Below are 15,697 nucleotides of genomic sequence, written 5' to 3' on the forward strand. Positions count from 1 at the left end.
CAGGTTCACGCCATTCTCCTGCCTCAGCCTCCCGAGAAGCTGGGACTACAGGCGTCCGCCACCACACCCGGCTAATTTTTTTGCGTTTTTAGTAGAGACGGGGTTTCACCGTGTTTGCCAGGATGGAGTACAGATGACAAATCCAGAGTCAGGGGCATAGGACAGGGACCAATGCAGGTGGGACAGAATCTAGGACAGAGGACCCCACAGGTGGCACAGAATGGAGTGCTAAGTAGAGTCCCTAAGGGAGATGCCCACTCTTTAGCTACCTCCCTGGACAGACCAGCCATGAGAACACCAGTTGCTGCTCCAGTCAACGAAAGGGACACTTTATTGAGGCTCCACGGCCACGGGGCCTGGGCAGGAGGTTGCCCTTCAAGGAAAGAAGAGCCTTATTTGACCTTCTTCTTGGGGCGCAGGTTGTTGGTGTGGCCACACTTCTTCTTGCGGCAGTTGACAGCACGAGGGTGAAGGCGAGCATAGCACCTGCAAAGAGACAGGAGGGGCAGATGAGGGCATACTCCGACTGTGGCAGCCCCCACAGCCTCCCAAGCATCGGAGCACACATACTTGCGGCAGATCATCTTGTCGCAGTTGTATTTCTGGGCAAGCTGGCGGAGGGAAGGCTCAATAATGCCACCTCGCAGGCGCAACACCAGGTGCAGGGTGGACTCTGCAGGAGACAGCCAGAAGGACGGCGACTGAGCCCAGCCCTAGCTTCTCAGTCAGAGGGGCAGGGCCCTCCAGGGCCTATAGTCTGGTGCTTTCTCAAGTGTGATGGGGACACCAAGTCGGGATCCCCCGAGTGTTCTATGTGTGGAAGATACACTGTCCCAGCCAGGCCTGCCCCATGAAATCTCCATCTCAGCACTGACCACGAGCTCTGGGGGAGTCTGAGACACACATGCCAACTGAGGTATCCATCTGAGTTTCTAATATGGAAGCCGACTTCTAAGTGGTTCAGGCAAGGTCAGACACTGAAGTCTAGGCTGGGCGCAGTGGCTCACGCGTGTAATCCCAGCACTTTAAGAGACCAGCCTGGCCAACATAGTGAAACTCTGTCTCTACTAAAAATACAAAAAATATTAGCCGGGCGTGGTGGGGGGCACCTGCAATCCCAGCTGCTTGGGAGGCTGAGGCAGAGGAATTGCTTGAACCCGGCAGGCGAAGGTTGCAGTGAGCAGAGATCACGCCACTGCACTCCAGCCTGGGTGACAGAGTGAGACTGTCTCACAAAAAAAGAACACTGAATTCTTGTCACTCCAATAAGTGACACTAATTTCCTTATTGCAATGATAAAAAAATTCACATTATGACTTTTTTTTTTTTTTTTTGAGACGGAGTCTCGCTCTGTCGCCCAGGCTGGAGTGCAGTGGCGCAATCTCGGCTCACTGCAAGCTCCGCCTCCCGGGTTCACGCCATTCTCCTACCTCAGCCTCCCGAGTAGCTGGGACTACAGGCGCCCGCCACTGCGCCCGGCTAATTTTTTTCTATTTTTTAGTAGAGACGGGGTTTCATCATGGTCTCGATCTCCTGACCTTGTGATCCGCCCGCCTCAGCCTCCCAAAGTGCTGGGATTACAGGCGTGAGCCACCGGACTCTTTTTTTTTTTTTTGCCTCCTAAGTTCAAGCAATTCTCCTGCCTCAGCCTCCTGAGTAGCTGGGACTACAGGCATGCACCACCATGCCTAGCTAATTTTCGTATTTTTAGTAAAGATAGGATTTCACCATGTTGGCCAGAATTATCTCTATCTCTTGACCTCGTGATCTGCCTGCGTTGGCCTCCCAAAGTGCTGGGATTACAGGCCTGAGCCACTGCACCCAGCTAATTTTTGTATTTCTAATAGAAACAGGATTTCACCACGTTGGCCAGGCTGGTCTGGAACTCCTGACCTCAGGTGATCCACCCACCTCACCCTCCCAAAGTGCCGAGATTACAGGCGTGAGCCACTGTGCCCAGTCCCATTATTTTTAACAAAACACAAGTCATCTGAACTGCTCCCCAACCCCTGACTAAAGCCATCAATGCTCTTTTCCTAGAACCTGGGGATCTTGGGTTCCTGCCCAGCAACCCCAACCCTGGTACCTTTCTGGATGTTGTAGTCTGAGAGAGTGCGGCCATCTTCCAGCTGTTTGCCAGCAAATATCAGACGCTGCTGGTCAGGTGGGATACCTGAGGGGGAGGAAGGCTCAGTTAGAGGCTCTGTGGAGCATACTACTGGCAGTGTCCCCGGCAGGGGAGTTCCAGCACTACCCCCAGTCTCTCAAAAGGCGAACTGAGGTAGAGATAACAGATGTTCTTCAGATCACATGGAGAAACATGGGCAAAACAGGTCTGTCTAAAGCCAGCAGCAACCCACTCAGGACTGAAACTCCCCTGGGCAGAGAGGGATTCCCAGTCCATAGCCAAAGCCCCCACACCCAGTCCCGACTCACCCTCCTTGTCTTGAATTTTGGCTTTGACATTCTCAATGGTGTCACTGGGCTCGACCTCGAGGGTGATGGTTTTGCCCGTGAGGGTCTTCACAAAGATCTGCATGTTTGCGTCTGCTGGAGGAAGGGAGGCAGGAGAGACTGGTGAGCAATGCATGCCTGAGTGGCGCAAGCTCAGGTGCCTACACCCCAGATGCTATCCCTTTGCCTGCACCGAGCCCAACTGGTCCTGCCCCAGTACCTGTCTTCCTTCCACTCCTCCAAGCCTGGCCCTACTAAGCTTCTCACACACCCTGGCCTGGAGTCTACACATGTCCTGGAACTAAGGACCACATGTCCTCCACCCTCCTGACTGCATGGGCGCTCTTCAGGAACACAGACTGTGGTTATTCTCCTTAGGCTTAGCAGCAGCAGGACTCGTCAGTATCTCCTGATGGAATAAATACCCTTTGGCATCATCTTGCCAGATCCATCTTCCCTGAGAACCGTCCCACCCTCTCCCACCACAGCCACGTCCTGATCTCCTCCACAAGTTGCTCCTGCTGCCAGCCTGGATGGGAAGCCATCCCCTACAACACACATGCCTTCCTGTCGCAGCGTCTCTCCTCTCTCCAACTCCAAGCTGGGGCACCCAACACTCTTAGCTTCCTTCTCAATTACGCCAAAACTCTCCAGACCCCACTTCTTGCCTTGACCCCAAACCACAAACATCACTTAGTATCTACCAACCACTTGCCAAGCATTGTTTACATATAAAAGTTGACTTAAAAAGGCAAAAGAATCGACCGGGTGCAGGGGCTCAAGGCTGTAATCCCAGCACTTTGGGAGGCCGAGGCAGACGGATCATTTGAGGTCAGGAGTTCAAGATGAACCTGGCCAACATGGTGAAACCCCGTCTCTACTAAAAACACAAAAAATCAGCTGGGCGTGGTGGCGGGCGCCTGTAATCCCAGCTACTCGGCAGGCTGAGGCAGGAAAATCGCTCGAGCCCGGGAGGTGGAAGTTGCAGTGAGCCGAGAACTCCAGCTTAGGCGAAAGAGCGAGACTCCTTCTGAAAAAAATACAAATAGTCTAAAGAAGAATCTAAAAGGCAGACGCTACCACCAGCCCCTCCTTACAGACACAGTAATGGAGCCAGGTATGAACACTCAGCTCGAGGAATTTAGTATTTCCAAAGTATTTACACGCAGTGACTGGCAGAGTTAACGCTACACGCTCAATACCCCTCTCTCATTAACTCGGATCTGCCCAGAGGACGCCTTCCCGCCCGAGGCCTCGTGGGGTCACGCTGGCAGGCAGAGCACACAGGCTCCTCTCCAAAACGGCGCTCGCCTCCTGGGCCCAAGTTTGGGCTCGGAGCCGCGACCTCGAGAGCCTTGCCCAGTCACCCCGCCGAGACTGGCCCGCATGAGCCGGTTCAGGGCCACCTCTTCTGCCACCCAGGCCCCTGCGGCCTTCCGCAGGCCCCCACCCGCCCTCGGACCGGCGCCCACCCGCTCGACCGCCGCCACCAAACCAGCTCAGCCGCCTCGCTGAAGAAAAAGAGGACGGCGGAACCGGAAACCACCTAATCTCCGCCGAAGGCGCTTGCGCACGGAGCACGCCGGACGCCTGCGTCACAATTCGCGCCGCGCCTTGGGCCGCGTCCTGCCGCCATCTTGGATGCTGGCAAACGAAGCCGTAGCGCACGTGGGTGAGCGTCGCCCACCCGCTTCCGGGTATGGGCCCCGCCCGCCGAGTCACTAGAGGAAATGATTGCACCTCTCCCGGTGTTTGCGCCCGCTGCCTCTGGGCCACTGACAACCGCTGACGCTTGGCGGGCCCTCAGCGAATACTTGAACGGAGTAGAGGAGAACATTTTCTAATAAAGCAAAGGTATTAAGCAGAGGACTGCGGGTCCAGGACGCACGAATCGGGGCTTGGAAAGCACCTAACACCTGGAATCGGTTGTTATCAAGCTCTCGGCCGCTGTGCCTAAATGGATTTCAGGACAGCAGCAGGGAGAGCTGACGGAACTACCGCATTCGACCAGAAAGGTGGTGGTGCCTGACAAAAGGTTCCAAGCGGGACTCAAGGTCTTTTGTTTTTGTGACGGAGTTTCGCTCTTGTTGCCCAGGCTGGAGTGCAGTGGCGGGATCTCGACTCCCCGCAACCTCCGCTACCCGAGTTCAAGCAATTCTCCTGCCTCAGCCTTCCTAGTAGCTGGGATTACAGGTGTGCGCCACCATGCCCAGCTAATTTTGTATTTTTAGTAGGGACGGGGGGGGGGGGGGGTCTCTCCATGTTGTTCAGGCTGGTCTCGAACTCGCGACCTCAGGTGATCCGCCGGCCTCGGCCTCCCAAAGTGCTGGGATTACAGGCGTGAGCCACTGCACCCGGGAGGGTCTCTTTTCAACGTAGGATCCAGATTTGTGGGTGGCTAAAAAGTGCCAGGGCAGGCTGGGCCCGGTAGTTCACGCCTGCATTTTGGGAGGCAGAGGCAGGTGGATCACCTTAGGTGGGGAGTTGGAGACCAGCCTGACCAACATGGAGAAACCCTATCTCTACTAAAAATACAAAATTAGGTGGGCATGGTGGTGCATGCCTGTAATCCCAGCTACTCAGGAGGCTGAGGCAGGAGAATCACTTGAACCTGGGAGGTGGAGGTTGCAGTGAGCTGAGTTCATGCCACAGCACTGCAGCCTGGGCGACAGAGTGAGAGTCCATCTCAAAAAAAAAAAAAAAAGAAAGAAAGTGCCAGGGCGAGTGTAGTGGTTCACACTTGTAATCCCAGCACTTTGGGAGGTCAAAGAGGGAGGATTACTTGAGGCCAGGAATTCAAGACCAGCCTGGAAAACATAGCGAGACCCTGAATCTACAAAAAAACAAAAAAATTTTTTTAATTATCCAGGTGTGGTGGTGCGCACCTGTAGTCCCAGCTACTTAAGAGGTTGGAGGATTGCTTGAGCCCAGGGGTTTGAGGTGCAGTGACCCATGATTGGACCACTACACTCCAGCTTGGGCAACAAAGAGAGATGCTGTCTCCAAAAAAATAAAAAATACAAAAGTGCTGAGTACTGAGAAGATGGGGAGCAATGTGAAGTCACCTATAGGCTTGACAGGGGTACCTGTTTATTTCCTTGAACATTTGCAGGCGCTACTATACCAGGCAAAAGCAGATACTCTCATGTCTGGGAAGATGCCTTTAGGAACATAATTTCTTTTTCTTTTTTGAGACAAGAGTTTCGCTCTTGTTGCCCAGGCTAGAGTGCAGTGATGCGAACTTGGCTCACTGTGACCTCTGCCTCCTGGATTCAAGCAATTCTGCCTCAGCCTCCCAAATAGCTGGGTTTACAGGTGTGCGCCACCACGCCCAGCTAATTTTTGTATTTTTAGTAGGGACGGGGTTTCACCATGTTGGCCAGGCTGGTCTCGAACCCCTGACCTCAGGTGATCCACCCGCCTCAGCCTCCCAAAGTGCTGGGATTACAGGCATGAGCCACCAAGCCCGGTCGTAACAACATAATTTCTAAGTACTCAGAAGATGAGGTAACCCTCGGAGTGTGTCTGATGGGGAATGGATTTAGTGTGGCTCCCAGATCTGGAGGAAGACTGAGATCTGGAGGAGGAATTATGAAAGGAGGATGGGAACGGTAGTATTGTGAGCATTGAGAGCAGCGTGAGGGAAGACCTAGCAGGTGATGGGAACTTGGGTAGTTCTAGCTCCCACCAGGGGGATTCCAAAAAAGGGCCACGTCTCTTTCTAGGTCTGTGGTGCCTGACTGTCTGCACCTCCCTCCAGCAGGGTCCCCAGCCCCACATCCAGCACTTGCCCATCTTTTGGGTTGCCTGGCCTAAGGATGGAAGAAGCCATGGCTAGGTGTACTTTTCCCTTTTTAGTAATGGTATCTTTTTATTGATAACTTCCCAACAGCATCTGTAAACATTGGGTACAAAAATATTCCATTAAACTCTTTCCCAAGGTGGCTCCGTTTGCTCCATGGAGGCCCTCAGAGAGGCCTGCTGGCCCCTCAGGTTCCACGCCTCTATTCAGAGAAACACAGGCCTCAGCATGCTCAGGGCTGAATGGATGGCCAGCCTCCATCTCAAGACTTCTACCTGTCTCAGAAACCTCTTTGAGATACCAAGGAGACAGTATTTGATACTTTTACGGAGCAAGGGGCAGGAAAAGCAGAATTAGTAGGTGCAGGGGTGGGCTGGGGTGAACTCAGAGGAGACCGTGCTTGTGCACCTCAAGGAGGTCCTGACCGGGGGTGGGGGACATCTGGCTCTGGTCTCTGGGAACCTTTCAAGCATTCTTCAGAGCAGATGTCAGGCTCAGCTCTGGAAAAATTCCCGTGCCCAGCCCTGCGACTCCAGCCGGAATGGGCGTGCCCTGGCATGGCAGAGGGGTCTTGCAGAAGAGAGGTGTTCTGAGGAAGGAAGGAGCCAGAATTAAAGACCCCCCAGGAATTTCACACCCCTCGGGAGACAGCCCTGTTCCCCTAGGAGCCCTGGGTGACAGAACGGGGCAGCAAAGGAGCCCTGGGTGACAGAACAAGGCAGGGTTACCCGCTGCCACCTTGTATGCCGCTGTCCTGAGACCCCTCAAGGCACTGGGCAGTAGGTCTATTCGCCCGTCGTCTCCTCATCATCTGTCTGGCTGCGGCCGTTGATGGCTGGGGAGCCAGGCTGGACATGGGACAGGTCCTCGAAGCCAGGGCTCAGGGAGGGCGAGACAGTGTCGGGGCTGGTGTCACATGAGCCCGTGCTCTGTTCTGAGGTGGCGATGGTGGTCGTGGTGCTGGGTGGGATGGGGTCTTCATCCTCTTCCTCCAGGAAGGATGCCTCTGGGATATCTGGAGGAAGGAGGCCCAAGAGTTGGTTTTGTCACCTTGCCGAGCACTGTGATGTAGGATTTATTGTCCATGTGACCCATAATGGCTGCCCTCACCCCATGGGGCATGACTTGGCCCTTTTTTTTTTTTTTTTGAGACGGAGTTTCACTCTTGTTGCCCAAGCTAGAGTGCAATGGTGCAATCTCAGCTCACTGCAACCTCCGCCTCCCGGTTTCAAGCAATTCTCCTGCCTCAGCCTCTCGAGTAGCTGGGACTACAGGTGCCCGTCACCACGCCTATCTACTTTTGTATTTTTACTACAAACGGGGTTTCTCTATGTTGGTAGGGCTGGTATCGAACTCCCGACCTCAGGTGATCCACCCGCCTCGGCCTCCCAAAGTGTTGGGATTACAGGCATGAGTCACCGCGCCCGGCAGACTTGGCCCATTTTTATTTTGTAGAGGAGGGAACTGAGGTCCAGGCAGGGAAGAGCTCTCTCTTCAAGGTGAGGTGAGGAAGGGACACAAGCTCTGGGGTTGGGCCTACAGGAGCCGTGAGGGCAAGCCTGGCTCACTGCACTACCTGGGCTAGGTACATGACCTCCCCTCAGCCCGGCTCTCTGCTCTGTAAACTTGCTGTTGGAGGCCCTAGGATGGAGAGCCGTCGGCCTTTTCAACAGGTGGGGTGAACCCAGGCTCAGCCTGCAGAGCCCTTTAAGGTGGTGGCAACATGGAGTGGTACCCCAGAGAACAGACGAGCTTTCTAGCCAGACGGATGTGCACTCAAGTCCTGCCCCTCTGGGCCTCTGTTTCCCTCTCCATGAAACGGGGATACTCACAGTCCTCACTTCATGGGTGACTGTGGGTAACAGCCTGGTTCACAGGGGCTCATGATGCACACAGGGATAAGGATCATCATGCCGCTTATCCACATTCCCTGTGCGGCCTCCCCACAGGGCACGGACTCCCGTCCTAGCGCCAGCCTTGTAGGCTGCCGAGAAGACCAGGCCAGCACCCCGCCCCCGACCCTGCCCCAGGTTTCTCCAGACCCACTGCCCATTACAGCCTGGTCTCAGTATCAGGCCCCAAGGTGGCCTTCCAGAAGCCTGCCCTGGGCGGAGAGTGCTGACATGCTCGGGAGCCGGAGCCCTGCGTGACACTTACGGCTGAAGGCCTCTGGGTGCTGCCTGGCCAGTTTCCCTTTCAGCGTCCTGCAGGGGAGAGAAGGCACACAGGGCTTAACCTGCTGAGCAGGCAGGCCAGGCCTTGTGCCAGTCACAGGCCCCTGCTGCCGGCTGAGGGCAAGGGGAGACGGCAGTGAGAACGCCACACTGTTCATCACCTCACATCTTCATTCTCTCTAACAGAGTGGCCCAACAGCCACAGCCCTGACAGTCGCCCACCAGCCGGCCTCCAGCCCCAGGGTAGGCAACAACCCCCAACTAGTTAAGACTCTGGGTGCTCTGAGCCTAGGCACTGGCTGGGGGCTCCCCCTACAAGGCCCCTTCTTACATGTGGCCGCCTCTACTTAACTTTTTTTTTTTTTTTTTGAGACAGAATCTCGCTCTGTCACCCAGGGTGGAGTACAGTGGTGCCATCTTGGCTCACTTCAACCTCCACCTTCTGGATTCACATGATTCTCCTCCCTCAGCCTCCCGAGTACCTGGGATTACAGGCACGTGCCACCATGCTCAGCTGATTTTTTGTTTTTTTTTTTTTGAGATGGAGTCTCGTTCTGTCGCCCAGGCTGGAGTATAGTGGCACGATCTCGGCTCACTGCAAGCTCCGCCGCCTCCCGGTTTCACATCATTCTCCTGCCTCAGCCTCCCGAGAAGCTGGGACTACAGGCACCCGTCATTGTGCCCAGCTAATTTTTTTGTATTTTTAGTAGAGACAGGGTTTCACCGTGTTTGCCAGTATGGTCTCGATCTCCTGACCTCGTGATCCACCTGCTTCGGCCTCCCAAAGTGCTGGGATTACAGGCGTAAGCCACCGCGCCTGGTGATTTTTTGTATTTTTAATAGAGACAGGGTTTCATCACATTGGCCGGGCTAGTCTCAAACTCCTGACCTCAGGTGATCTGCCTGCGTCAGCCTCCCAAACTGCTGGAATTACAGGCATGCACCACTGTGCCTGGCCATTCCTGCCTTTTCATTATGTGTCTAGCAGTATGTTACCTGTTTGTTTTTTTTTTAATTTGAGATGGAGTCTTGCTGTGTCACCCAGGCTGGAGTGCAGTGGCGCAATCTTGGCTCACTGAAACCTCCACCTCCCGGGTTCACACCATTCTCCTGCCTCAGCCTCCCGAGTAGATGGTACTACAGGCGCCCGCCACCACGCCCAGCTAATTTTTTGTATTTTTGGTAGAGACGGGGTTTTACCATGTCAGCCAGGATGGTCTCGATCTCCTGACCTTGTAATCTGCCTGCCTCAGCCTCCCAAAGTGCTGGGATTACAGGTGTGAGCCACCACGCTCAGCTGCACTATGTTACGTTTTTGAAGAATAAATAAACTGCAAGGCTGAGCGTGATGGCTCATGTCTATAATCCCTGCACTTTGGGAGGTCAAGGTGGATGGATCACCTGAGGCCAGGAGTTTGAGATGCGGCTGGCCAACATGGGGAAACCCTGTCTCTACTAAAAAAAATACAAAAATTACACAAAATACAAAAATTAGGCTCACACCTGTAATCCTACCACTTTACAAGGCCAGGGCAGGTGGATTGCCGGAGCTCAGGAGATCGAGACCAGCCTTGGCAACACGGTGAAACCTCATCTTTACTAAAATACAAAAAATCAGCTGGGCGTGGCAACATGCACCTGTAGTCCCAGCTACTCAGTAGGCTGAAGCAGGAGAATCGCTTGAACCCAGAAGGCAGAGGTTGCAGTGAGCCGACATTGCACCACTGCACTCCAGCCTGGGCAACAGAGCAAGACTCCATCTCGAAAATAAAACAACAACAACAAAAATTAGCTGGGCATGGTAGAGTATGCCCGTAATCCCAGCTATTCAGGAGGCTGAAGCACAAGAATCGCTTGAATCCGGGAGGCAGAGGTTGCAGTAAGCCAAGATGACGCCACTGCACTCCAGCCGGGCCACAGATCAAGACTCTGTCTTGATCAATTAATCAATCAGTAAATAAACTTACGTCAAGATTTTATCCCAAGGTTGGAATTGTCCCAGACACTTAAGTGCACAGCAAAGCCTTGTAAAACAAACAGAAATCTCCCCTTTATACTGGTATGTGAAGGAAACTGAGGCTTAGATGGGGAGGTGGAGGCAGAGGTCAGCTGGGGCCCTGGGGTGGGGCTGAGCACCCACCTGATCCGGCGGAAGATGCTGTCCAGGTCCCGTTTCATCTCTACCAGGGTCCTTGTGTGGTGCAGGAAGCGCTCGCTCATCTGCTGCAGGCGGGCGCTGGACAGGTTGTTGAAGTTGAGCAGCATCTCATTGGTCTTCTCAAAGCGGTCCAGCCTGATGGTGGAGAGAGGGCATGAGCTGCCCAGCTTCGGGGCCCTGCCCAACCTGGCACAGCTGACTGTTCATGCCAAGCCCTTGCCTGCTTCACAACCTCTGCATGGGCTGTTCCCTTGTCCTGCAGAGTTCTACCTACTCTTTGAGCCACCTAGCAAACTCCTATTCAACCTTCAAAACCCTACTTAAGGGTGTCCTTCTCATGTAGCCTTGTCTACCTCTTCATTCAATCAGACTCTTTTTTTTTTTTTTTTGAGATGGAGTCTTGCTCTGTTGCCCAGGCTGGAGTACAGTGGTGCGATCTCAGCCCACTGGAAGCTCCGCCTCCTGGGTTCAGGCCATTCTCCTGTCTCAGCCTCCCGAGTAGCTGGGACTACAGGTGCCCGCCACCACGCCTGGCTAATTTTTTTTTTTAATTTTTAGTAGAGACGGGGTTTCACCATGTTAGCCAGGATGGTCTCAATCTCCTGACCTCATGATCTGCTCACCTTGGCCCCCCAAAGTGTTGGGATTACAGGCGTGAGCCACTGCGCCCAGCCCAATCAGACTCTTTTAACTCCACTAGCCCCAGGTTGTTCCTCTGGCCCAGCCCTGACACCATAGGGCCAGGAGGGTCTGTGTCTGGCTTTGTCTCCCCTCAGTCTGGAAGTTCCCCAGAGTCACATCTGAATCTGACTTGAAACCCGCCTCTACTGAAAATACAAAAATTTGCTGGGCATGGTGGCACATGCCTGTAATACCAGCTACTTGGAAGGCTGAGGCAGGAGAAATCACTTGAACCCAGGAGGCAGAGGTTGCAGTGAGCCGAGATCGAGCCATTGCACTCCAGCCTGGGCAACAAGAGTGAAACTCTGTCTCAAAAACAAGAAACAAATAAACAAAAAACACTGCATATGGCCCCCTCTGGTCCTTCAACTCTCCCCACCCCAGGCCTCGGGACAGGAGCCCCTGCGGCCCCCGCCAAGCCGTCCGCAGCTGCAAAACCTCCCCAAAGCCCTGCTTCCCATGCCAAGGCCTCGCCTCCAGGCAGACAAGGAATTTACTTTGGAGCCAGCGACAGATTTGCTCATTTCCTTCATTTTATCACCAGTGTGGGCCCCGGGTAGGGGCGGGCAAGACAAGAATGTTGGCCAGCCCGTGGATTCCTTCCCACACTCACATCCCCCAGCCGCCACTCACATGTTCTTCTGGGCCAGGATGATGGCGTTGACATCATCTGTGTTCACCATGCTCAGGATGCGGCCGCAGAAGACCCTCGAGGCCGAGTCCGGGAGGTCCATCTCTTCCTCCTCCTCCGCTGCCTGAAACAGGCAAGAACAGAGTGGTCTGCACCAGTCACCAGGTGAGGTGGGACCAAGAGGCCAGGCCGGGAACCCCATGTGCTGGAATCTAACCCAACCGTGGTGGTATCCTACAGTGGGGATGTGTGACTGTGGCTCAGTCATGCCACCTGAACCTCAGGTGTGCCAGCCCAGGAATTTGGAGGTATTGGGCAAACTAGGAGAGGTTGTATTTGTAAACTGTACCCAAGCACATTAGAATCCCATCACCTCCCACTTCCATGAGCCCAAGGCCATAGGCACCTCTCATCTGCACAGATCTGCCAGCTTCCTCCCTCATCCCCCGTCACACACCTGTTGTCCTCACAAGCTGAACGTGTGTGGCTGCCTCAGCAAATCATCACCACCTCCAATGTCTCCTCTCCCAAGAGGTCAGGGACCCCTATTCCGGTCACTCTTACTGCTTCTCTTACTCCTTGACCTTGCTTTTTTATTTCTTTTTGATACGGAGTTCCACTCCTGTTGCCCAGGCTGGAGTGCAATGGCGCGATCTCAGCTCACTGCAACCTCCGCCTCCCGGGTTCAAGCGATTCGCCTGCCTCACCCTCCCAAGTAGCTGGGATTACAGGTGCCTGCCACGATGCCTGGCTAATTTTTGTAGTTTTTAGTAGGGACGGGATTTCACCATGTTGGCCAGGCTGGTCTTGAACTCCTGACTTCAGGCGATCCACCCGCCTCAGCCTCCCTAACTGCTGGGATTACAGGCATAAGCCACTGCACCCAGCCTACTTTACCTTGTTTTTGTTTGTTTGTTAAGAGACAGGATCTCGCTATGCTGCCTAGGCAGCTCTTAAATTCCTAGGCTGACACGACCCTCTTGCCTTGGTCTCCCAAAGTGCTAGGATTACAGGCATGAGCCACCGCACCCAGCCACACTTTACCTTGATTTAATTGCTTCACTGGTTCACATCTTCATGAAATTATCCTAGTCATCAGCTAACCCATTTGCCTGTCACCCCCACAACAATGTCAGCTCCAAAAAAGCAGAGGTGGCCGGGTACGGTGGCTCACGCCTATAATCCTAGTACTCTGGGAGGCCGAGGCCAGTGGATCACCTGAGGTCAGGAGTTCAAGACCAGCCTGGCCAACATAGTGAAACCCCGTCTCTACTGAAAATATAAAAATTAGCCAGGCATGGTGGCAGGCACCTGTACTCCCAGCTACTTGGGAGCCTGAGGCAGGGGAATCGCTTGAACCCGGAATGCAGAGGTTGTGGTGAGCCAAAATTGCGCCACTTCACTCCAGCCTGGGCAACAGATTCTGTCTCAAAAAAAAAAAAAAAAAAAAAAAAAAAAGGAAGAGGCATGTCTGTCACCAGAGCCTGACCCGGAACCTGGTTCATAGCAAGGGGCTGCCAGAATGTCAGAATGTTGTTGTAGGGAAGGGCAACAGAACTTTTCAAACTCAGCTCTGACATGACACTTTCTTAAATTTAATTTTTTTTTTTTTTGAGACGGAGTCTCACTCTGTTGCCCAGGCTCGATCTGCTGACCTCGTGATCCGCCCGCCTCGGCCTCCCAAAGTGCTGAGATTACATGACATGACACTTTTATTAGCAAACTAAAGCCAATAATTGCAGGCACTCACAGCCAATCCGTGGGCCCCAGTAACCCAGATGGTTCTGAGGTTCCCAGTTTTACTGGCACACAGATGACTGTAATGGCAGGCAGGGACTTCCAGAAGCAACGAGGGGAGGAGGGGCTACTGCACTAACCCTCCTAGGGAGTTCAGGAAAAATCTAGGATCTTGATATAGTTTGCCTCTGAGGCCCACACACTTAATAGCCAAGAAACAGAGAAACCTACTTCTACTGGATCAGAAAGGGTTTCAGAGGCCGGGCGTGGTGGCTCACGTCTGTAATCCCAGCACTTTGGGAGGCTGAGGTGGGCAGACTACTTGAGGTCAGGAATTCAAGACCAGCCTGGACAACATGGTGAAACCTCCATCTCTACTAAAAATACAAAAATTATCCAGGCATGATGGCGGGCACCTGTAGTCCCAGCTACTCAGGCGGCTGAGGCAGGAGAATTGCTTGAACCCAGGTGGCAGAGGTTGCAATGAGCTGAGATCAAGCCACTGCATTCTAGTGTGGGCGACAGAGGGAGACTCCATCTCAACTTAAAAAAAAAGAAAGACACCTGGAGAGGGAGGTCCATAGCTAGTGCCACAGACGCACAGTATTGGGACCTTCTAGGATACACTCCTGCTTCAAAACAGGACTCTTTTCTGTCTCTGGCTCCTAGATGTGAGGGCTGGGGGGTTCCTGGCACTTCCCTCCCGTCCCTCAGCAACTTCCTATCACAAGAAGCCTTCTCTGATTACTGCTAGTCTGCTCCACATACACAGTGAAATTGACCCAGCAAAAGCTCTGATCCCAACTCCAAATGTAGATTTATTGAAGAAACGCAGAGAGGTAGGCTGTTTGACCATGGGAGAGCCACTTCACCCTTCTGAATCAGTTTTTTTCAACCATAAAACGGGAATAAGGTAGAATGACGATCTCACAGTGCTGTCTGTGGCAACTGAAACCAAATGTGATAATGAGTGGAGCTCAGGACAGGCTGTTTCTCCAAGAGGAGTGTGAAGAAGTCCCGGGACAGGGTCCGGGAATCAACATTTTGACAGCATCCCAGGGGTCTCTAAGAACATATTACGGGCAAACACTTGTAGAGCACTTCAGTTAATCCTCAATCACTGTTACGAGGCAAACACAATCATCTCCGAGTGAAACTGAGGCTCACAGGGGCGGGCTCAGTTGCCAAAACTCACACGGAGAGAGAGAGAAGCACCACGGTTCTATATCCAGGTTATTTAACAGAATTTAACTCAGCCATCCAAGCTCTGAAAAACCCCAAGTGGGGAGGGGCTCAAATACCCCCTCACGCCCCGTCCCCTACAATACGGGGAAACTGAGGCACAGACCGGGCAACGCCCAGCTCCAGGTTACACGACACACCCAGAACACAGGCGGCCCCAATTTCTATGCCCCTGATCCGGATCCAGATCCAGCCCGCGGCGCCGCCTGCGTATCCATTGAGCAGACGGGGAAACTGATGCCTGTGCGCAGCAGGAATGACCAGATGTGGCCAGCGGCGCACCCCATCCGACCGCAGCCCGGGGGCCGCGCCCAACCCGGACCGGTTCCCCGAGGCCCTGGAGTCCCCAGCCCCACCCCAAACTCGGCCCCGGCGTCGGTAGCGGCTGCACCTGCACATCTGGCGGCCTTGCTCGCGCTTCCGGGATGGCGCCCGCGCCGGCGCAACGTCACCACGCACCGATCGTGCGAGCGCGCGTGGGGGCGGCGTACCCTGGAGCCGCTTGCGTGCGTGGAGTCACGACAGGAAAAGGCGGGGCTTAGACGGAGGGGCAGCTCGCGGGCGCGTCACAATGAATAGCCAATCAAACAGTTCGTCTCGCGCCTGCGTATTTCCAGAAGCCCAGACTTCAAAGCAGCCCGGAAGAAGGAAGGCTGGGAAGTGTCCCATTTTTATAGATGGTGTAACTGACTGGCGTACCAGAGCGGTAACCCTCCCCAAGGTCGTAAATGCTACAGTGGTCAGCGACCAAAGCACACTCAGGTGTCCTGCTTTCCAGGCAGGGAATCAGACTCATCTGTGTTCAGACAAACCTGCTC

General features: G+C 54.0%; 2 protein-coding genes across 9 annotated transcripts; both read right to left on the reverse strand.

Moving 5' to 3' along the window:
- Positions 1-301: 301 nt before the first annotated feature.
- On the reverse strand, positions 302-4,113 carry UBA52 (ubiquitin A-52 residue ribosomal protein fusion product 1). 4 transcript variants are annotated; one of them, XM_037992434.2, is made up of 5 exons: positions 4,001-4,113; positions 2,437-2,547; positions 2,087-2,173; positions 571-673; positions 302-486 (listed from the first exon to the last, which is right to left on the reverse strand). In XM_037992434.2, the coding sequence occupies exons 2-5, from the start codon at positions 2,537-2,539 to the stop codon at positions 393-395; spliced, it is 387 nt and encodes a 128-aa protein (XP_037848362.1). In that variant the 5' UTR covers positions 2,540-2,547; positions 4,001-4,113; the 3' UTR covers positions 302-392. The 4 variants fall into 4 exon arrangements, with proteins under 4 accessions (XP_037848362.1, XP_072872890.1, XP_007994008.1 ...); XM_073016789.1 differs by having other exon boundaries at positions 2,437-2,550; positions 4,001-4,107; XM_007995817.3 differs by having other exon boundaries at positions 2,437-2,550; positions 3,927-4,107.
- Positions 4,114-6,295: 2,182 nt separating this feature from the next.
- Positions 6,296-15,423, reverse strand: KXD1 (KxDL motif containing 1). 5 transcript variants are annotated; one of them, XR_005238477.2, is made up of 6 exons: positions 15,271-15,423; positions 11,903-12,024; positions 10,571-10,723; positions 8,414-8,460; positions 6,985-7,271; positions 6,296-6,845 (listed from the first exon to the last, which is right to left on the reverse strand). XR_005238477.2 is itself a non-coding variant. In XM_007995813.3 (6 exons), the coding sequence occupies exons 2-5, from the start codon at positions 12,001-12,003 to the stop codon at positions 7,042-7,044; spliced, it is 531 nt and encodes a 176-aa protein (XP_007994004.1). In that variant the 5' UTR covers positions 12,004-12,024; positions 15,271-15,423; the 3' UTR covers positions 6,296-6,845; positions 6,995-7,041. The 5 variants fall into 5 exon arrangements, 4 of the variants coding, with proteins under 4 accessions (XP_007994004.1, XP_072872889.1, XP_007994003.1 ...); XM_007995813.3 differs by having other exon boundaries at positions 6,995-7,271; XM_073016788.1 differs by having other exon boundaries at positions 6,995-7,271; positions 15,236-15,314.
- Positions 15,424-15,697: the final 274 nt, after the last annotated feature.

The sequence above is a fragment of the Chlorocebus sabaeus genome, chromosome 6 (genome assembly GCF_047675955.1).
Source record: "Chlorocebus sabaeus isolate Y175 chromosome 6, mChlSab1.0.hap1, whole genome shotgun sequence".
In the NCBI taxonomy this organism is placed as follows: domain Eukaryota; kingdom Metazoa; phylum Chordata; class Mammalia; order Primates; family Cercopithecidae; genus Chlorocebus; species Chlorocebus sabaeus.

Coding starts and splice junctions, on each gene's coding strand:
- UBA52 (XM_037992434.2), bottom strand. CDS start 2,539: ATGCAGATCTTTGTGAAGACCCTCACGGGCAAAACCATCACCCTCGAG. Junction 2,174..2,436: donor CAAAATTCAAGACAAGGAGG/GTGAGTCGGGAC, acceptor CCTCCCCCTCAG/GTATCCCACCTGACCAGCAG. Junction 674..2,086: donor AGACTACAACATCCAGAAAG/GTACCAGGGTTG, acceptor TGTCTCCTGCAG/AGTCCACCCTGCACCTGGTG.
- KXD1 (XM_007995813.3), bottom strand. CDS start 12,003: ATGGACCTCCCGGACTCGGCCTCGAGGGTCTTCTGCGGCCGCATCCTG. Junction 8,461..10,570: donor AGCATCTTCCGCCGGATCAG/GTGGGTGCTCAG, acceptor TCTCCCCTGCAG/GACGCTGAAAGGGAAACTGG. Junction 7,272..8,413: donor GCACCCAGAGGCCTTCAGCC/GTAAGTGTCACG, acceptor TCCTTCCTCCAG/ATATCCCAGAGGCATCCTTC.